Source organism: Notamacropus eugenii, chromosome 1 (assembly GCF_028372415.1).
Source record: "Notamacropus eugenii isolate mMacEug1 chromosome 1, mMacEug1.pri_v2, whole genome shotgun sequence".
NCBI classification, from domain to species: Eukaryota; Metazoa; Chordata; class Mammalia; order Diprotodontia; family Macropodidae; genus Notamacropus; species Notamacropus eugenii.
Window position 1 is genome coordinate 483973234 of NC_092872.1, and position 23813 is coordinate 483997046.

Genomic DNA, 23813 nt, shown 5'->3' on the forward strand with positions numbered 1-23813 from the left:
TGAAATCTGGTTATATTGTTTGAAATTTTTTTTATTATAATCACTTCATCTCTGCATCTCAGTTTCTGCATCTTCAAAACAAGGTGGGCTGGGGATGGTTTCTAAAGTCACTTTTGGGCCTTAAACTTTGTCATGGGATTCTAACATCATTGCTCAATTTTTTCTGATATAAAAGTGGTCAGAGAACACCCCACATTAAGATGCTCTTAAGTTGACCCCACCCAGTGATCAATACAATTGAATTATAATCATTGAGGATTTACTAAGTGCCCACTGTGTGCCCCCTTGAAAATACAGAGAACAAAAGTTATCCATTAAAAGCCCACTGAGAGCCACAGTCAGGAAATTAAGTAGCCAAATTTGTAAACATTTCATCATTTAACCTTGCCATGTCTTTCTAGAGACTTGATACTGGTCACTCACCTTCTGACTGCCATGAATTTGCATTCTCAATATTACATGAACACCATGGGAAGTGAGGGGGAAAGTGGGTTTGAAGGGGTAGAGGGAAAACAAGGAAGGACAGATTAAAGGAAATGTCCTTGTCAGCTTATCAAAATTACAAACAAATAAATAACAGAAAGGTCACAAACTAAAAAGTGGACCATCAGAAATCTTCTACACATCACAACTGCTTCCTCCTTTCATCTTAGAACTCTAGGTACCTAAATGAGGGCTTTAAAGGAGAAGCTGTCCAGGACAGCTTAAAACAATTCCAATGTCCTTCACTCCTGAGATAAAAAAAGAAACAAAGCCCTTCCCCACTTCCCTCCCATCCCTAACAAATACAAGATTAGAATCTTTGCTACAAAAAGTAGAGCCAGTGAATGGCTTTGGTCAGTCTGCCTTTTTGGCCAAATCAACAAGTAACCTTCATATCACAGACATATCAAAAAATCAAAGCAAGAGGCAGCCAGTGAAAGGATGCTGGAGATATTCAGAAAGGCACCCTGGGAGTCAGCTAAATCTAATTTTACACTGGTTTATTACATTCAGACATATTGCAGAGTCCAAATTTACACCAAGGACAGAATAAATACCAATTATTTTTTTGCCACAGTTGAAAAAGCTGTTCAGTTTTCTCCAAAACAATTCTATGAATGCATGGAATACTTAAAAACTAAATTCTTTCTTCAAATTAGTATAGAACAAGTGCTTCTCACAGCTCTTTGACATCTTTTATTAGATCAGATTAATTTTAAATATGCTGCTATAACAATTATGCCAACCACCATGTAATTAATTTTTCAACTCACTTTACAAAATTCCCTAAAGAAATTATATTAGTCATTAGTCATGAATGAGAGTTTCCTGTGCATACTCTGACATGGAAAACACATTAAGGATTACATCTTACTTAATATATGAACACATTTCCTAACTGTGGATTTAAATTATTTGAAAAAGAAGATTAATAATGAAAGCTTCAGACCAATAAAGACATCTCTCATTTGAACAAGGTGAACCCCTTCAAGGAATTAGTTCCTTCCAAAACATTTACTTAACTCTGAGCTTTTTCATAGATTTACTAAGTGTATTTAAAAGAACCCCAGGTTCTCCTTTTACAACATGACTAATGTGGAAATACGTACATGTATAACCTATATTGGACTGCTTGCCATCTCGGAGAGGAGGAGGGAAGAGAGGGAGAAAAAAATCTAGAACTCAAAATCTTATAAAAGTGAATGTTCAAAACTATCTTTACATTTAATTGTAAAAAATAAAATACTATTAATCTGAAGAAGAAAAGGAACCTCAGGGAGGCTTTCAGCACATTGGACAGATCCTCTAAAGCATTAATAAGGAAAGGTCTAAAAAAAAGGACAGAGGATAAGAAGTCAAGAACAGGCTACAATTTGGCAGGCAGTGGAATACTTACTTCACAGACCCACTAAACTATTTTAATTATACTAATCAAAATAGTTTATATTTGAGTGTTATAACTATAAGTCATTTTTAACTATAAATCCAACTATCCAGATACACTGATAACATTCTATACAAGTCTGGATTACTATTTCTAGAGCAAAGACAAGTGTTCTCAAGTTGATAACATTAAATTGTAAGACTTACATTCAACCATACCAGCCTCCTTTAGTGGAAAAAGCATGGATTAGAAGTCAGGAAATTATATTTTACTCTCAGTTTGCTCCTAACTAGTTAGCTGTATGACCTTGGTTAAGCAGTTTCACTTCTCTAGGCCTAAGTTTCTTCAGTTGTTAAATGAGAGGACTGGACTAGATCATCTAAGATAGCAGCCATCCTGAGCACTCTGTGTCTGATATGACATTTGGGATAGCTGATGGCAAAATATAATTTATTACTGCACTGTCAGTGAAGTTGTGAATTGGCTCAGCCATTTTGGAAAATAGTCTGAAATATAATATGGAACTATACCCAAAAAGTTACTAAAATATACTAGGCTTATACCCGGGACAGATGAAAGACAAAAATACATATATGTGTGTGCATAACGTGTGTGTATGTGTATACAATATATGTGTATGTATGTGTGTGTATATAAAATATACACATATACACATATATATGATAATCATATAATCTAATTTGTTTAGCCATTCTCCAATTGATGGGTACCCTTTTAGTCTCCAATTCTTTGCCATTCACAAAAATAGCTGACATATATATATATATACACATACATAATACACACACAAATATCAGCCATTTTTATGCTGGCAAAGAACTGGAAACTAAATAGGTACCTATCAACTAGAGAATGGCTAAAGAAATTATGTTATATGAATCAGGGAATAGCCGAACAAATTATTGCATATGAATGAATATGGAATATTACTATAAAAAATGATGAACTGGACAGTTTCAAAGAAACTGGTTTCAGAGAAACTTGGGAAGACTTGTATGAACTGGTACAGAGCAGAACCAGAGGAACAGTTTATACAACAATAACAACATATTATAAAGACAAGAACTTTCAAAGTCCTAAGAACTCTGATCACAGCAGTTACTAACAGAAATCCCCAAAAAATCAGTCAAGAACATGCTACCAACATCCTGACAAAGAAGTGACAGACTTGGGTAACATAATGAGATACAGTTTTTGAATAGGGCAAATGAGAGAATTTGTTTTGTTTGACTATGCATATTTGTCACAAGAAGTTTTTAATGAATGGATAGAAGACAATAGATTTCAATTAATTGAAAAAAATTAAAATGTGTCATAAAAACGAAAGATAATCATAAAAATTTAAATTTTAGTGAAAAAAACCATTTTTGTTAGCTAAAAATGTTTTAGCTAAAAAAAACTGAGAACACAAAAGAAAGGAATATCTCCAAAAATATCAAATTATCAAAAATACCCAAATTAACCAAAGAGCAAATATAAATCTTAAATAACCCAATCTCAGAAAAAAAATGAAATAAAACTAACTGTAAAAGAACCACCAAAGGAAAAAAAACCTCCTGTTCCTGTTGGATTCCTAGGAGAATTCTATCAAACTTTTAACAATTAGTACCTATGCTACACAAATTATTTTCAAAAATGAAGAAAAAACCAATTATTCATAGTCTCTTTATGAAACAAATATAATCCTAATACCTAAATTAGAGAAGGATAAAACACAGAAAAACCATCAACCTGTATCATTAATGAAAAGGTTCAAAAAAAAATTTTTTTAATACAATCAATCACTACAACAATTTATCCATGAAGTCAGTCATTACAAGTGAGATTTATACCAGGGATGCAAAGATGGTTAAACATTAAGAAAATCATCAACATGACTAACTATGTTAAAAACAAAAACACCCAAAACCATGTGATTATCTCAATAGATATGCAAAGAGCTTTTAACAAAGTGTGACACTAGCTACACAAATCTGTGCTAAAAGTTCTACAAAGCAAAGGTATAGAGTTTAACATCATAAAAAGTATCTATCTAAAACCAAAAGTGAGCATAATATGCAATGGGGATAGACTAGAACCTTTTGCAATAAAGACAAGAGTAAAGCAGGGATACTCACTCGTCTCATTATTTATTTGATAAAGTTCTGGAAATGCTATCAATAACAATAAGACAAGAGAAAGAAATCAAAGGTAAAGAGAATATCCAACTATCCCAATTTGTTGATGATGTAATGGTTTACTTCCAAAATTCTAAGGAATCAGCAAAGATACTAAGATAATTAATACCTTCAACAATGTGACCAGCTACAAAATAAATCCTCAAAAATCAACAGTACATCTATTTAATAACAAAATGAAAGAGGCATTAATAGAAAGGGAAATTTCATACCAAATAACTAAAGAATGCTTAAAGTATCTAGGGATCATTCTACTAAAGCACGCAAAAAACTTGTATAGATTGAATTACAAAGCACTCTTTAAGAAATTAAAGTAGAACTAACATAGCTGGAGGACTAGTCAGTCAGCTGTTCAAATACAATAAAAATAACAATTCTATAAAAGCTAATTTAAACTTCTAATGCTATATCAAATTATCAAAGAAATATAGAACCTAGTAAAATGCTAACAAAATTAATTTGGAGGGAGCCAAGATGGCGGAGTGAAAGCAACGACTCACCTAAGCTCCTGGACAAACTCCTCCGGATACCTCTGAAAGGAGAATCTGACCAAACTTTGGAGGTGCGGAATCCAGTGGGTGACAGACTTTGACAGATTCGGAGCCCAGGTTGGACTGGAAGGTCCGTGGGAAGGATCTGTTCCGCGGGGGTAAGCCCCCAGCGCACAGCACAGCGCGGTCAGCGCAGCAGGGCGGAAGGGACCTGAGAAGCCCAAGAGTGGCGGGCGAAACCAGCGGAGCAGGAGACAAGCCAAACCGAGCCGGTGAGAGCCGCTAAGTGCCAGATATCAGCGCAGCAGCCCTTGAAACCTTCAGCCTGAAGACTAAACTCCGGTAAGTCACCTACTTGAACTTCCAGGAGCCAGGATGGCGGAATGATCAGTAAATGCTCTCTCCTCCCCCCTGATGACCGTGAAAGAACCATAAAATACTTCCCCAGATAAATCCTGGATCAGCGGGAACAGGAGAAGGGGGCAAATAGTCTCATAACACCAGAGGCTAGAAAAATAGCAAAGGGGGATTCTTCCTACTGTGGCGGAGGCGATCTGGAAGGACAGACGACCCAGGGCAGAGAAAATTCGCACTGAGACCCAGGCAAGCCTCAGCGCTGGGAGAGGAGCCCCAGGAGGGGCGGGAACACGCATTAGCATCTAGGCGTGCCCCAGCCCCCCAGGGGAAAAGGGAAGACAATAGGGAAGCTGGGATCACCATCCCCTGACCTTGCCTTTGCCTCAGGTCAGCTGAGGAGATCTCTTGAGACCAGACCACCCCTCCCACACACCTAACAAGCTAACCCCAGGGTTGATCTGGGAAACAAATAACAAAAGCCTGCTTTTAGCCTCGACACACATCAGCTCAACTTAAAGATCTGTACCTTCTGACTGAAAGAACCAGAAGCTACAACACTCAGCCAACATCATGAATCGGAAAAAGCAGACGAAAAGTGAAAAAACCATAGAATCTTTCTATGGGGATAAGGACCAAAACACAAACACCAAAGAGGTCAGAGCTGAGACTGTACTTCCATCTGAAACCTCAGAAGGGACTATGAATTTCTCGCAAGCACAACTAGGTTACCTGGAACATCTGAAGAAGGAAATAAAAGAAAAACTGGCCAATGATTTTAAAATTATAAAAAAAGAATTCACTGATGAGAACATCACTCTGAAAAGGAAAATTGAACAAATGGAAAAGGAAGTTCAAAAATTAACTGGAGAGAATAATTCCCTAAAAGGAAGAGTTAATCAAACGGAAAAGGAAACCCAAAACCTAATTGGGAAAATTGATCAGATGGAAAAGGAAACACAAAACCTAACTGGGAAAATTGGTCGAATGGAAAAAGAAGTACAAAAATTAAATGGAGAAAATAGCTCCTTAAAGGGAAAAATTGGTCAGATGGAAAAGGAGATGCAAAAGCTAACTGAAGAAAACAATACGATGAAGATTAGAATTGGGCAAGTAGAAACTAATGACTCAATGAGGCAACAAGAATCAGTCAAACAAAATCTAAAGAATGAAAAGACAGAAGAAAATGTAAAATATTTAATTGGAAAAACAACTGACCTGGAAAATGGATCCAGGAGAGAAAATTTAAGAATTACTGGCCTGCCAGAAACCCATGATGAAGAAAAGAGTCTGGACAATATCTTCCAGGAAATCATCAAGGAAAACTGCCCAGAAGTACTAGACTCAGAGGGCAAAATAGTCATCGAAAGAATCCACCGTTCCCCTCCCGAAAGGGATCCCAAACTCAAAACCCCGAGAAATATCGTTGCCAAATTCCAGAGCTATCAAGTGAAGGAGAAAATACTACAAGCAGCCAGAAAGAAACAATTCAAATATCAAGGACACACAGTCAGGATCACACAGGACCTTGCAGCTTCTACATTAAAAGATCGAAAGAATTGGAACCCAATATTCCGTAAGGCAAAGGAGTTGGGACTTCAACCAAGGATCAACTACCCAGCAAAGTTCAGCATAACATTTCAGTCAAGGAGAAAGTCATTCAACGAAATAAGGGATTTCCAGAGCTTCATGACCAAAACACCAGAACTCAATAGACAATTTGATCTTCAAATGCAGGTCTCCAGAGAATCATAAAAAGGTAAACAGAGGGGAAAAAACAAAAACAAAAACTTGCTACTCAATTAGGGCAAACAGTTTACCTCCCTATAAGGGAAGATGATACCTGTTAATCTTGAGAACTGTGCAGCTATTATGATAAAAGGGATATATGTAGAGGGAACAGGCATAAAGTAAATGATGTCATGTCAAAAATATGATTTAAGTATGAGAAGGGATTGTAATAGGAGGTGTGAAAAGGGGGAAGCAGAAAACGGCAAATTATATCACAGGAAGAAGTACAAAACTATAGTAGAGGGAAGGAGGGGAGGGAGATGAGCATTGTTTGAGAGGTACTCTCATCTGATTTGTTCAAAGGAGGGAACAATAATCTTAAGTAGATAATCCTAACTAGCTCTATAGGTAGTAGAAGGGGAAGGGGGAAGAAAGGGGAGGGTGGCTAAAAGGGAGGAAAGAAGCAATAAGAGTAAAGGGAGTAAAAGGGAGGGGGGCTAAAAGAAGGAGGGGAAGGCTGCAGGAGGAGGGGGAGAAAAGTGAATACTATTGAGGAGGGGAAGGGAGACGGGAGAGCTAAAAGCACAAATGGTGGGAAAGAGGTTAGAGGGAAATACACAGATTGTAATCATAACTGTGAATGTGAATGGAATGAACTCTCCCATAAAACGGAGACGGATAGCAGAATGGAGTAAAAGCCATAATCCAACAATATGCTGCTTACAAGAAACACATTTGAAACAGGGGGATACACATAGGATAAAGGTCAAAGGATGGGGCAGAATATATTGTGCTTCAGCTCATGTAATAAAGGCAGGAGTAGCAATCCTAATCTCAGACAAAGCAAAAGCAGAAATAGATCTAATCAAAAGGGATAAGGATGGAAACTATATCCTGCTAAAAGGCACCACAGACAATGAAGCAATATCATTACTAAACATGTATGCTCCAAGTGGTACAGCATCCAAATTCTTAGAGGAGAGGTTGGGGGAGTTGAAGGAAGAAATTGATAGCAAAACTATACTAGTGGGGGACCTCAACCTCTCTGAACTCGATAAATCCAACCTCAAAATAAACAAGAAAGAGGTTAAGGAGGTAAATAAAACTCTGGATAAGGTAGATATGATAGATCTTTGGAGAAAATTAAATGGGAATAGAAAGGAATATACCTTTTTCTCAGTGGTACATGGAACATTTACAAAAATTGACCATGTACTAGGACATAAAAATCTCACAATCCAGTGCAGAAAGGTAGAGATAATCAATGCATCCTTTTCAGATCATAATGCATTAAAAATTACATGTAATAAAAGGCCATGGAAAGAGAAACCAAAAATCAATTGGAAACTAAATAATCTAATTCTAAAGAAGGGTTGGGTTAAAGAAGAAATCATAGAAACAATCAACAATTTCATTCAAGAGAATGACAATAGTGAGACAACATACCAAAACTTATGGGATACTGCAAAAGCAGTTATTAGGGGAAGTTTTATATCTTTGAATGCTTACATAAATAAAATAGAGAAAGAGGAGATTAATGACTTAGGCTTGCAGTTGAAAAAGCTAGAAAAAGAGCAAATTGAAAATCCCCAAGTAAATACCAAATTAGAAATACTGAAAACCAAAGGAGAGATTAATAAAATTGAAATTAAGAAAACTATTGAATTAATAAATAAAACCAATAGTTGGTTTTATGAAAAAACTAATAAAATTGATAAACCTTTGGTCAATCTGATTAAAAAAGAGAAAGAAGAAAATCAAATTACTAATATTAAAAATGAAAGGGGTGAACTCACCTCCAATGAGGAGGAAATTAAAACAATAATTAGAAACTACTTTGCCCAACTTTATGCCCACAAATTCGATAATCTAAACGAGATGGATGAATATTTTAAAAAATACAAATTGCCCAGATTAACAGAAGAGGAAGTTGAATACTTAAACAACCCCATCTCAGAAAAAGAAATTGAACAAGCCATCAATGAACTCCCTAGGAAAAAATCTCCAGGGCCAGATGGATTCACAAGTTAATTCTATCAAACATTTAAAGAACAGTTAATTCCAATACTACATAGACTATTTTTGAAAATTGGGGAAGAAGGAGTCCTCCCAAATTCTTTCTATGATACAAATATGGTTTTGATACCCAAACCAGGAAGAGACAAAACAGAGAAAGAAAATTATAGACCAATTTCCCTAATGAACATAGATGCAAAAATGTTAAATAAGATTTTAGCAAAACGAATACAGCATCTTATCACGAGATTAATACATTATGATCAGGTAGGATTCATACCAGGACTACAGGGCTGGTTCAATATTAGGAAAACTATTAGCATTATCAATCACATCAACAACAAAGCTAACAAAAACCACATGATTATCTCAATAGATGCAGAAAAAGCTTTTGACAAAATACAACACCCATTCCTACTAAAAACACTGGAGAACGTAGGAATAAAGGGAACTTTCCATAAAATAATAAGCAGTATCTATCTAAAACCTTCAGCAAGCATTATATGCAATGGGGATAAGCTAGATGCATTCCCAATAAGATCAGGGGTGAAACAAGGTTGTCCATTATCACCACTATTATTCAATATGGTACTAGAAATGTTAGCTGTAGCAATTAGACAAGATAAAGATATTCAAGGAATAAGAATAGCCAAAGAAGAAACTAAGTTATCATTCTTTTCAGATGATATGATGATTTACCTAGAGAATCCCAGAGATTCAAGTAAAAAATTACTTGAATTAATAAACAACTTTGGCAAAGTTGCAGGTTACAAAATAAACCCACACAAATCTTCTGCGTTCCTATATATTAGCAACAAAGTCCAACAGCAAGAGATAGAAAGAGAAATCCCATTTAAAGCTAGGGTAGACAGTATAAAATACTTAGGAGTCTACCTGCCAAAACAAACCCAGGGATTATATGAACACAATTACAAGACACTTTTTGCACAAATAAAGTCAGATTTAAGTAAGTGGAAAAACATTAGTTGCTCATGGGTAGGCCGTGCTAATATAATAAAAATGACAATTCTACCTAAATTAATATACTTATTTAGCGCCATACCAATTAAACTATCAGACAATTACTTTCTAGAGCTGGATAAAATAATATCAAAATTCATTTGGAAAAACAAAAGGTCCAGAATATCAAAGGGACTAATGAAAAGAAATGCTTGGGAAGGTGGCCTAGCGCTACCAGACCTCAAACTGTACTATAAAGCAGCAATTATCAAAACCACTTGGTATTGGCTAAGAAACAGAGAGGTAGACAAGTGGAATAGACTTGGCACTCAAGATGCAGTAGGCAAGGAATATAGCAACCTTCTGTTTGATAAACCCAAGGACCCCAGCTTCTGGGATAAGAACTCATTGTTTGACAAAAATTGCTGGGAAAATTGGATAACAGTGTGGCGGAAATTAGGCATAGACCCATACCTGACACCGTACACAAGAATAAAGTCCAAATGGGTACATGATTTAGGTATAAAGATTGATACCATGAATAAACTGGAGAAGCAAGGAATAGTGTATTTATCAGAACTATGGAGAAGGGAAGAATTCTTTACTAAAGGAGAGATAGAAAGCATTATGAAATGCAAAATGGATAACTTTGATTACATTAAACTGAGAAGTTTTTGCACAACCAAACCCAATGCAACCAAAATCCGGAGGGATGTAGTAAATTGGGAAAGAATTTTTACAGCTAAGCTCGGGGATAAAGGCCTCATTTCTAGAATATATAGAGAACTGACTCAAATGTATAATCATACAAGTCATTCCCCAATTGATAAATGGTCAAAGGATATGAACAGACAATTTTCAGAGGAAGAAATTAAAGATATCTATAATCATATGAAAAAATGCTCTAAATCACTATTGATTAGAGAGATGCAAATCAAAACAACTCTGAGGTACCATATCACACCTATAAGATTGGCAAACATGACAGAACAAGAAAATGATAAATGCTGGAGAGGATGTGGGAGAGTTGGAACACTAATTCATTGTTGGTGGAGCTGCGAGCGCATCCAACCATTCTGGAGAGCAATTTGGAACTATGCCCAAAGGGCTACAAAAATGTGCATACCCTTTAACCCAGCAATATCGCTACTAGGACTATATGCCCAAGAGATCATAAAAATGGGAAAGGGTCCCACATGTACAAAAATATTTATAGCAGCACTCTATGTAGTTGCCAAAAACTGGAAGTCAAGGGGATGTCCATCAATTGGGGAATGGCTGAATAAATTATGGTATATGAATGTAATGGAGTACTATTGTGCCATAAGAAATGATGAACAAGAAGACTTCAGAGAGGCCTGGAAGGACTTATATGACCTGATGCTGAGTGAAAGGAGCAGAACCAGGAGAACTTTGTGCACAGCAACGACCACAGTGTGTGAGAGTTTTTTCTGGTAGACTTGGAATTTTGTAATAACGCAAAAACTTCTTATAAAAAAAAAAAAATCCCAAAGGTGGTTCTCAAGGCAAAATGCCTTCCACACTCAGAGAAAGAAATATGGAAGTCACTCACAAAATGTAGCAGATCATGTTTGTGTATGTGTATGTGTTTGTGTATCATGTTCTGATTTGTTATACGATTTCTTTCATTTATTTTAGTCTGACTACATAGCATGACTACAGTGAAAATATACTCAATAGGAAAGTATATGTAGAATCTATACAGAATTGTATGCAGTCGTGGGGAGGGAGAGGGGTAGTGGGAGGTAGGTGTGGGGGGGATAAAATCTCAATTGTATGGCAGTGATTGTTAAATATTAAAAAATAATAAAAAAAATTAATTTGGAAAAATAAAAGATCAAGAATATTAAGGTAAATGAAGAAATGACAAAGGGGAAATAGCATTTCAGACCTTAAAATGAGTTCTTGTAGAGGATTAAAAAATTAAGAGGTAGATCAAGGGAAGAGACTAAATAAGCGAACATAAGAAGCAATGGAACACATTAAACATCAGTTCAATAAAACAGAAAGCAGAAATTACTTAGGAAGAAACTCCCAATTTGTACAAAACTTCTAGGAGAACCAGAGAGTCATCTTGCAAGAACTGGACTTAAATCAACTCCTAATATGTGGCCCCAAGGTCACAGGTTCCCTGCCCCTGTCATAGTCTATAGTACATTCTAAATGGATACATGACCTTAGACCATACTAAAAAATAATTAGAAAAGAAGCAGATCACAATTCTCACAGCTATGGATAGCTATATTGTTAAACAAGGGATAGAGACAATTATAAAATTAGAAAAAATACTTAACTTGCATCAAATGACACTAAAAAGCTTCTGCATAAACAAATTAATGCACCTAAGATAAGAATGAAAAGAACAGAGTGGGAAAAAAAGTCTTTGTATTAAATTTCTCTGATAAGAATTTGATTTCCAAGATATATAAATAATTAACAAATGTATACACGACCAAAAGCCATTCCCCAATTGATAAGTGGTCAAAGAATATGAACAAATAATTCTCAAAAGAAGAAAGGCAAACTATTAACAACCATAAGAAAGAACTCTCCAAATAACTAATCATAAGAGAAATGCAAATCAAAATAACCCTGAGGTTTCAACTCGCACCCTGCAAATTGGCAAAGTGGACAAAAGGTGGAAACAGCAATGTTAGAGGGGTTGTGAGAAGATAGATACACTAATAAATCATTGGTACTACTGTGATTTGGTACAATTGTTTTGGAAAGCAATTTCAAATTGTGTAAATAAATTGACTAAAATGTCTATAACCTTTGAACCAGAGATTCTATTACTGTGTTTATACTCCAGGAAGGCTTGCATAAAAAGAAAATCCCTACATGCACCAAATTGTTTATAATAGCCCTTTTTGTGACATCAAAGAATTTAAAACAAATTCTCCATCAATTGGGGAACGGTTAAACTAACTGTGGTACATGAACATAATGGAACATTACTATGCTATAAGAAATAAGGAATATGGGCAGAGCCAAGACGGCAGAGTAGAAAGATGCACCTACCCTAGCTCTTCCCCCACAGCCCATAAAATACCTGTAAAAAATGACTCTAAACAAATTTTAGAGCAGCAGAAGCCACAAAACGACAGAGTGCAAGAGATTTCCAGCCCAACGTAGCCTGGAGGCTGACAAGAAAGGCCTATCATATGCGGCACGGAGCGGAGCCCAGCCCATGGAGCCCACTCCAGCCTTGGCCACACGCACTGGCAGGAACAGGACCGGAACAGGCCCTGGCAGTGGCTGCGGTTCTCAGATCCCTCAACCCACAAACGCCAAAGACATCTTCAAAGGTCAGTGAGAAAGATTTTTCACCTGGGTGAGAAGGGAGCAGGGTCTTCCCCTAGCCCCGGACTTAGGCAGTGGCTGCAGCAGCGTCCATTTTGGAACCCTCGGCCTAAAGCCCCTGGGGGAATTAAGTCACTAATCTGGGTCTCAGTCCTGAGTGGTTGCCCTGGAGTGAGGAAGAGTGCTGGTTGGCATGGTGGAGCTGGTGGAGGCTCTGGAATGGGAATTTTACTTGCAGATCCTGGGCAGAAAAGCTTTGGTAGCTCCCAGACCAGAGTGCAGACCAGGAGAGGAGTAAACTCCTCTCCCTTGATTGTGCCACCTTGGAGGAACTGAGAATTTACAGGTCCCCAGAGTATCACCCCCTCCTGACAAAGGACTCAAAAGTCAAGTAACTGGATGGGAAAATGCCAAAAAAAAGGGGAAAAAAATAAGACTATAGAAGGTTACTTTCTTGGTGAACAGGTATTTTCTTTCATCCTTTCAGATGAGGAAGAACAATGCTTACCATCAGATGAAGACATAAAAGTCAAGGCTTCTGCATCCAAAACCTCCAAAATAAATATGCAATGGTCACACGCCATGGAAGAGCTCAAAAAGGATTCTGAAAATCAAGTAAGAGAGGTGGAGGAAAAATTGGGAAGAGAAATGAGAGAGATGCAAGAAAAAAAAGAAAAGCAAGTCAACAGCTTGCTAAAGGAGACCCCCAAAAAATGCTAAAGAAAATAACACCTTTAAAAATAGACTAATTCAATTGGCAAAAGAGGTCCAAAAAGTCAACGAGCAGAAGAATGCTTTAAAAAGCAGAGTCAGCCAAATGGAAAAGGAGGTTCAAAAGGTCACTGAAGAAAATAGTTCTTTAAAAATTAGAATAGAGCAGATGGAAGCCAATGACTCCATGAGAAACCAAGAAATTACAAAACAAAACCAAAAGAATGAAAAAACTGAAGATAATGTGAAATATCTCATTGGAAAAACAACTGACCTGGAAAACAGATCCAGGAGAGACAATTTAAAAATTATGGGACTACCTGACAGCCATGAGCAAAAAAGAGCCTAGACCTCATCTTTCGTGAAATTATCAAGGAAAACTGCCCTGATATTCTAGAACCAGAGGGCAAAAGAGATATAGAAAGAATCCACCAATCACCTCCTGAAAGAGATCTGAAAGGAGAAACTCCTAGGAATATTGTAGCCAGATTCCAGAGTTCCTAGGTCAAGGAGAAAATATTGCAAGCAGCTACAAAGAAACAATTTGAGTATTGTGGAAATACAATCAGGATAACACAAGATCTAGCAGCTTCTACATTAAGGGGTTGAAGGGTTTGAAATATGATATTCCAGAAGTCAAAGGAACCAGGATTAAAACCAAGAATCACCTACCCAGTAAAACTGAGTATAATACTTCAAGTGAAAAAATGGTCATTCAATGAAATAGAGGACTTTCAAGCATTCTTGATGAAAAGACCAGAGCTGAATAGAAAATCTGACTTTCAAACACAAGAATCAAGAGAAGTATGAAAAGGTAAACAGGAAAGAGAAATCATAAGGGGCTTACTAAAACTGAATTGTCTACATTCCTACATGGAAAGATAATATTTGTAACTCTTGAAATTTTTCTCAGTATTTGGGTAGTTGGAGGGATTATACACACACACACACACACACACACACACACACACACACACACACACATATAGACAGAGAGCACAGGGTGAGTTGAATAGGAAGGGATGATATCTAAAAAAATAAAATTAAGGGGTGAGACAGGAATATATTGGGAGGAGAAAGACAAATGGAATGGGGCAAATTATCTCTCATAAAAGAGGCAAGAAAAAGCTTTTTAATGGAGGGGAAAAGGGGGAAGGTGAGAGGGAAAAAGTAAAGCTTACTCTCATCACATCTGGTTTAAGAAAAGAATAACATGCACACTCAATTTGGTATGAAAATCTATCTTACACTACAGGAAAGTAGGAGAGAAGGGGAGAAATAGGGTAGGGGGATGACAGAGGGGAAGGCAAATGGAAGGAGGGAGTAATCAGAAGTAAACATTTTTAAGGAGGGACAAGATCAAAAGAAAGAATAGAATAAATGGGGGGCAGGATAGGATGGAGGGAAATATAGTTAGTCTTATACAACATGACTATTATGGAAGTCATTTGCAAAACTACACATATATAGCCTATATTGAATTGCTTGCCTTCTCAGTGGGGATGAGTGGAGAGTGAAGAAGGGAGAGAAGTTGCAACTCAAAGTTTTAGGAATGAATGTTGAGGATTGTTGTTGCATGCAACTCGAGAAATAAGAAATACAGGTAATGGGGTATAGAAATTTATCTTGCCCTACAAGACAAGAGAGAAGATGGGGATAAGGGAAGGAATGGGTGTGATAGAAAGAAGGGCAGATTTGGGGAAAGGGTAATCAGAATGCATGGCATTTTGGGGTGGAGGTTGTAGAGAGATGGGGAGAAAATCTGGAACTCAAAATTTTGTGGAAGTGAATGTTGAAAACTAAAAATAAATAAATAAACCTTAAGAAATAAAGAATGTGATACAGAGGAATATGAAATGATCTACATGAATCTATGCAGAATGAAATAATCTGAGTGAGGAAAACAAAATACACAATGACTACAATGACGTAAAGAAGGGACACACACACAAAGTGAATGGTGCAAAATTATAAAGAGCAAGCATAGCTCAAAATAAGAGATATTAGTGGACAATCCTACCTATCCCTTTGGAGAGGTAAGAGGTCCACAAGTATTGCACGGTGAACATATTTTCAGACTTTTTCAATATGCTGATCAGTTACCATGAGTTTTTTTTTCTCTTTTTTGCCTTTAAAATACTTTAAAATAATATACCATGCGGTAGAGCAGCTAACTTGACAACAGGAAGACTTTTTTGTATCAAAGTATCCAGAGCAGTGCTAATTGTTTGGCCATTGGTCTAGACTTGGGATTTCACTGGTGTAGGAAACAAGAAAACTGCCCGCACCAAAACAGATTAGCAGCAGTTCTGCAATTTATATTTAGAGATCGGCTTAGCTGTCACACAGCTGTATGTGTCAGAGGTGGGACATGAATCCAAGTCATCCTATTAGCCCAACATTCCAACCATTACTGCTGACTCTCCGCGCTATTTGTAATTACAAAAAAAAATAGTAACAAAATCTAATGATTAGAGAATGGCCGGACAAATGGTGGCATATGAACGGAATATTACTGTAATATATGAGACAAAGGATCTAAAGAAATATAGGAAGGCTTGTATGAGTAATGAAAAGTTAATAACTTCTATTCACATAGTACTTCACATGATCATAGATTCACCTAGAAAGGATCACAGGGTCACTAAGTTCAGGCCCCTCATTTTACAGAAGAGGTGCTAGGTCTAGATCACACAGTGACTTGGTGGAAGAGTCCAATTTCTCAGTCCAAGTTTTAATCACTACACACCACCCCTTCACGGTAAGGAAAGCAAAACAAAAAGAGCAACATACCATTACAACAACTGAGGTAGGAAAACCTGAGTTCAAATCCAGCCTCAGACATTTACTAGTTATGTGACCCTGGGGAAGTCACTTAATCTCTGTTCCCTTCAGTTTCCTCAATGGTAAAATGGGGATAAAAACAGTACCACCTCCCTGGGTTGTTGAGATAAACTCACTTAATAAATGTTTGTTTCCTTCCTTCCTACAATTTTGTAGAAGACAACAACTTTAAATAACAGAATTCAGATGAAAAACATGCTAAGACATTTGTACCAACTTCTAAAGCATATACCCTTCCTTTCTTCAAAAAATAAGAAAAGCTATTAAAAAATGTAGGTTTGCTATCACCTAATTCTTGCTCACTTTTTATTTTAGATGGTTGAGGTGATTTAACTGGAGGGTCTTCAAGATGTATGAAAATCAACTAATCAAACAATTACTAAGTGCTCAGTACTGTGCTAAGGACAGAGGATAAAAAGAAAGGCAAAAAACAGCTTCCATGTGCCTTAAATTCTAATGGGAGAAAGAACAAAATTTATCAAGTTTTTTTTTTAAAGTATCTTCTTGCACTCTACAGAAGTATCTCTAATTATTCTTGGATTTTGTAAGCCATTCCATCTTTAGCTTGTCCTCAAATTATAGGAAAAGACTTAAATGTAACAGTTTCAATGTGATGGCAGAGTTTTTTGCTTTGCTAGTAATAGTCTCTCCATTGGGTGCCAAATTATCCCAGAAAGTCTTCCCCCTTCTGCCATAACCAACTTTAGCCAAGTGAAACATCAATGTACATGCCTTTTATATCTAGAGTCCCACAATCAGTAGGGTCTAAAAATTCTGAACTTGAGAGAGCCCTACCAATGAAATATGAGGCCTGGGATAAATCACCTGCATACCTACTGCCCTAAATGCTCTCACTTTAAAACCTGTAAAACTGAATTAAAGTGAACATCAAGGATAATCTTAAAAAGGAAATGGGAATCTAAAAGGCAGTCACAGAAGGCTGCCTGTCTAAGGCAGCATCTTTGTCCTCAATGCTTTGCTTTCCTGGTGATTATTTGTTGACCTTGTTTTTGGTTAGGCTGATTGCAGGACTGTAAGTCTCGGCCCATTGTTAGCACCAGTACGTAAATCACTTTCCTCCTGACCAATCAAAATTCATCAACCCTGGCTGTAGTGGTAACAATTTGTACATCAACCATTATATAAATTTTGTATACCAATATATTCTTTCTTTTCCTTAATAGTAATTCTTCCAATTACACGTAAAGATAGTTTTCAACATTTATTTTTATAAAATTTTGAATTCCAAATTTCTCTCCCTCCCTCCTGCATAAGACAGCAAGCAATCTGATATAGGTTATACATGTATAGTACATGTTAAACATATTTCCACATTGGACATGCTGTGAAAGAAGAATCAGAACAAAAGAGGAAAACACGAGAAAAAAAGTAAAAACAGTAAGTATGCTTCGATCAGCACTCAGACTTCATAGTTCTCTCTCTGGATACGGATAGCATTTTCCATCATGAGTCTTTTGGAATTGTTAGATCATTGTATTGCTGAGAAGAGCTAAGTTTATCATAGTCAATCACTGCACAATGTTGCTGTTGCTTTGTACAATATTCTTCTGTATAGCAGCATATTCTAAAACGGGTGGGGAACCTGTAGCCTTGAGGCCACATGTGGTCCTCTAGGTCCTCAAGTGCAGCCCTTTCACTGCATCTAAACTTCACAGTTGTTTGTAATTTAACAACTACAAAGTTGTTAGCTTGTTGTCTCCCCCAGTAGAATGTGAGCTCCTTGAAGGCAAGGGCCTGTTTTTGCCTTTCTTTGTATCCTCAGTGCTTAGCACAGTGCCTGGCATGTAGTGTTTTTTGATCGACTGACCCAGAAAGTCACAAAATTTTAGAACTAGAAAGGACCTTGCAAATCATTTCATTCAACTCTCTCATTTGAGAATGCAGAGATTTTATAAACTAAGCCCAGAAAAGTTAAGTGACTTGCCTAAAGCCACATAGCTAGCAAAGAACAATGGACTGGTACAGTGGAACAATGGTTCGCTGTGGAGGTCCTCTCACTTATCTGTGTGAACTTGGGTAAATCACTTAGCCCATTGAGGCCTTAATTTTCTCAAATGTCAAATGAGGGAGCTATACCAAATAATCTCTAAGGTTCTGTCCAGCTCTGAGATAAGAACAATGGATTTAAAATCAGGGTTTGAATCTCAGCTCTAATATTAACTTACCCGTATAATCTAGAAGAAGTGCCTTAACTTTTATGGGCCTCAGTTTCCTCACCTGTAATAATAACTCACATGGAATTAGACTAAATGATTTCTAAGTTATCTTCTAGCTCTAAATCCTATGATCCTATGAACTAATATCAGACAGAGAAATTCCAAGAAGAAACACTGCAACCAGAAGAAGCCAAGATACAACTAGCCTCCCACACAAATGGGGAACTGCAGGAAAGAGAAAGAAAAGAAAGGGAAAAAAAGAACTCACTACCAAGTTAAAGCCAAAAGGAATTCCTCTGGTTCCAGCCACCTCCAAACCTGTCCTAGCTACAGCTTCTCCTAGAAGCAGTTCTGTTTTTCTAAGACTACCTAAATCATTTCTTCATCTTGAATTTAAGTCCTATACAATAAACATGATTCTGGAGAAAACCAAAACATCTTCTCAAGCCTAAAAGCAGGTTGTTAGCACTGTGTTTCTTTCTTGGACCTTTCTGTTATTTTAAAAGTACCCTCAGTCCCCTGTCATTGCTTTACTATGATCTATACCACAAGACTAACTCCTAAGCACATATTTCTCACCTGGCTGCACTTGTCTGGGGCTTCTCTCCTCTGTGCTCATTACTGGGATGACCTCATCATCCTGCAAGATCTCATCAGCCTTGGGAGTTCACCCCATCACTACCCTCAAGTCTCTCTAAATGGAGGATGGGTCCACGACTTCCAAACCTCCATTTCAGTGAAAGCGCTCAGCTCAGATATCTCATTTGTCACCTGGCTGTACTACTCCACAATTCCTCCAAGGACAATACCTACTACACCAAGCCCCTTTTTAGCTTCTTATTGTGTACTGTCTTCCTCCATTAGACTAGACTCCTTGGGGTCAGGGACTGGCATTTTCCAGTGCTTGCTACATAATAAGGGCTTAATAAAAATTTACCGACTGCTGACACATCAAAGTCCTCTCAGTAGAACTATATCATCCCTCTCAAACTGATCCAAGACTGACCTGACATATAAAGAACTGGAAATGGGGAGGATATCTATCGAGTGGGAAATGGCTGAATAAGTTGTGATATGATTGTGATAGAATACTACTATGCTACAAGAAATGCCAAGCAGAAAAACCTAGGAAAAAGTTTATGAATTAATGCAAAGTAAAATGAGCAGAACCAGAACACTGTATACAGTAATGGCAACATTATGACAATGATCGATGAGGTAGTCTGTTCAAGACAATGATCCAAGACAATTCCAAAGGACCCAAGATGAATTATGCTATTCAACTTCAGAGAGATCTGACGAACTCTGAGTACAGACCAAAACACACTTTTTTCACTTTCTTTCATGCTTTTTAAAAGCTTCTTGGTCTTTGGTTTTTGGGGTTTTTTTTCTTTTTGCAACATGACTGATATGGAAATAGGTTTTGCATGATTTCACAAGCAACATGACCTCATACTGCTTGCCTTCTTAGTTGGCGGAGAAGGGGCAGGAGAAAGGGACAGAATATGGAACTCAAAATTCTTAAAAATGAATGATAAAATAAATATTTAATTTTTTAAAAAAGACTGACCTGCCATAAAGAGAACTGTGCTATAAGTGTGCTAGAGTGACATTCTAGAGAAGAACCTCTATTACCAGAAGAAAACTCAAAATAAATAAACATGTGAACTACATAACATACAGACTAAAAATATTATTTTTCATTAAAGTGACTATGATAATTTTCAATCTCAATGTAATACAATATTACTTTTAGGGATGTTCTGAAACTTTAAAAACAGAAGTTAGACATTATCAGTAAATAAAGATTTTTATTTTCTTATAGTTTTGTCTAGATTTCCTTTTTGCTCCTACTTCATTCTGGCTTTGTATCATATTTATTTGTATAAATGTCATAGTCACTCCTACCCACTCATATTATATTGTAATCTCCTCAAGGGATAGGACTTTGTTGTTTTCTATTCTGTAGCCCTACTCATCACCATACATTGCACACAGTAGGTGCTAAATAAATGTTTGTAGTTTAAAAAAAAGCTAATTGATATGTTATACAATTCTATGGTTCTATGCTGAATCAAAAAGTTAATGTAGCATATTTCACATTCTCCATCAAAAGATAATACTAGGAATACTGATAAGTGTGATACATATAGGAAGTTTTTCTTTTACCTTATTCGACCACTTATATGCTTGAAGAAGCTGGCTATAGAGAGGAGTCTTGTCCTGAACAGGATCTAGGCTTAACAATCCGCTGTTATGGAGAGGGTGGTTCTCAGACGGCTTGCCTACCAAGTTACTCAGGCGCTCCAGTTCACTAAAAAAAATGAAAGGAAGAAAAATAAATTATCAAACCATTTCCCAATATGTGAGCAGTCAAAAGATACGAGCAAAGAGTTTCCTGAAAAATAAATATGGGTGATCTACCATTCTAGGAAAAAAAATGCTCCGAATCATTAAATTCTGATATTTCACCTCATATCCCAAAAATATAAAGAAAAACAACATTTAAAGGTGTCATAGAATAAAAGATTTAAAGGTGGAAGAAGTTAACTTTTCCAACCTCCTCTTTTACAGATGAGAAATCTTAGTCTTAGGGAAGAAATTAAATAATTTGCCAAAAGTTATATAACTGCATAGTCAGGATTTGAACCCAGATGCCTCTGATGCCAAATCCAGCACTCTTTCACTGTACCACAACGCCATCAATGCAATAACTAATCTTTAACTCCAGGGACCTGAGGGCGAAATGTGCCTCCTTCCTCTCTGGATAGACAGGTGGGATACTGCAGGTGTAGTATGAGGCATGTGGCTAGCTCATAGTCAGTACTTAATAAATGCTTGTTGACTGACTGAATACAAGGTCATACATGGATAGAGGGACGTTTTGCCTAACTATACTTCTTTGCTATAAGAGATAATCTGAAGGGAGAAGGTGAAGAATGTGGAATTGGAAAATAAGATCAGTATTTTCTTAAAGAGATAATCTGAAGGGGGAAGGTAAAGATTGTGGAATTGGAAAATAAGATCAATATTTTCTTAAAGTATTAATAAAAAGAATTCTTAATTAAAGTTTTAAAAACCAAAGAAAATCATTTACACCAAATTATATTTAAATTCCAGAATGGATCCACTATAGTCAAGGATAAATACTAATGTGTTATCTCATGATTTCTTAGAACAGAAATAAATGGGTTTGGAGAGGTTATAAAGGTTTAGGACAATCAAAATAACATATCAATGGAAATTAGTTTACACAAAGGTTGTTTGTCCTTTGTTCTTCAAGAGGACCAGGACTTAAGGGAGGTAATGCCATGATATGTAAGGGAATTGGATATAAGTGAGAGAGGGCTGTGCAAAGTCACCAGCCTCACTTTCTCCTCCAGAGTCACCTAGGTACAGCGGTGAGATCAGGACAACTGGAGATGACCCTGGATGCAGTGGGAGACCTTGGCCTTTTAAACTTTTTAAACTAATAAGTCTCAGTATGACTAAGGCAATGCCCATTCAGTGATTAAGACTAGGTAAGAAATGAGGCAGAGAATGGCCTCTTTACCTAGTCAAAAAAAAAAACCCATCAATCTGGGAGACAAAGACTTTCAGGGTTTCTGGTCAAAACAGAAACTGCTACTTATATCCACTCTGAGCCAATCAGGGCACACACTATGACCAAGTGGACCCTAGCCTGCGACCTATTGTTGGCCAATCAATGACAATCAGAATGATATGGTTTTAGGTCTTGGTCCCAAAGGAAATAAAAGTTTCAGGGATCAAAATTTACATTTTGTTGGGTACAACACCCAGAGGTAAGGGCATACATGATACCCTATGTGGACAGAATTTACAACAAGGTTTTTTGATTCAGGTGTTATTCCTAAAAAGAGAAAATTTAAAAGCACTTCAATCAGTAATGTGTCCACACAAATGAAGAATTTAATGACTTTTCTAAATTTCCATTTAAAGGAAAAATGAACTTCTTGGATTTGATAATCATCAAACCTCTCTTATAACCTCTCTAACTGCCTACTGGACACCTTAAACTGGATGTCCCAAGGGCACCTCAATTCAACATGTCCAAAACTGAACATCTTTCCCCTCAAACCCTCCTTTCTCTCTAACTTAGGCACCACCAATCTCCCAGTCACCCAGTCACCAGACTGATAAATAAGGTATAATCCTCTACCCTTCCCTTCCCCCATCAAATCCACTGCCAAGTCCTATTGATTCTACCTTTACAACATCTCTTAAATACACCCCCCTCTTTCCTGTGACATTGCCACAATCCTGGAGTAAGTCCTCATCCTTTCACATCTGGCCTTTTGCAGCCTGCTGATTGGTCTCCCTACCTCAATACTCTCTCTATTCCAGTCCATCCTTCAACTCAACTGTCAAAATTCTTCCTACAGCTCAGATCTGACTTTGTCACCACCACCTCCAATATAATGCCCTATTACCTCCAGAATCAAATATAAAATCCTCTATTTGGCTTTTAAAGTTCTTTATAACCTGCCCTGACCCTCATTCAGAGTGCTAGACCTGGAATCAGAAAGACCTGAGTTCAAATCTAGCCCTTGCTGGCTGTGTGACCCTGGGTTAAGTCTTTGTTTGCCTCAATTTCCTCTACTGTAAAATGGAGATAATAATAGTGCCTGCCTCACTGGGTTGATGTGAGGACCAAATGAAATAATATTTGTAAAACACTTAGTACAGTGCTTGTTATATGGTATAAATGATATCAATAAATTATATCAATGCTTATTTCCTTCCCCACACACCAACCTCTTACACACACTCCATGATTCTGTAACACTAGCTCCTTTGCTGTTCCTCAAACAAGATACTCCTCCCAGTTCTGGCCACTTTCACTGGCAGACCCCCATATCTGAAATTCCCTCACTCCCTTTGTCACCCCTTGGCTTCCCTGACTTCCTTCAAGTATCAGCTAAAATCCCACCTTCTGCAATACTCCTTAATGCTAGTGCCTTCCTGGAAATCATCTCTAATTTATCCTATACACATACTCTTTGTACAGAATTGTTTGCATGCTGCAAGCCTTTCTTTATATTTCCAGCACATGGCAAAGTGCCTGATACATAGTAGGTGCTTCATAACTGCTTGTTCACTTCAGTTGACTTGAATTTAC

General features: G+C 37.0%; 1 protein-coding gene across 1 annotated transcript in view; it reads right to left on the minus strand.

The window, feature by feature from the left end:
• Positions 1-23813, minus strand: part of MED27 (mediator complex subunit 27) — a 243898-nt gene that overhangs the window by 218079 nt on the left and 2006 nt on the right. Inside the window, exon 2 of the mRNA XM_072632774.1 lies at positions 20843-20987. Within this exon, the coding sequence (XP_072488875.1) occupies positions 20843-20987 (145 nt within the window). The remainder of the gene's footprint in view (positions 1-20842; positions 20988-23813) is intronic.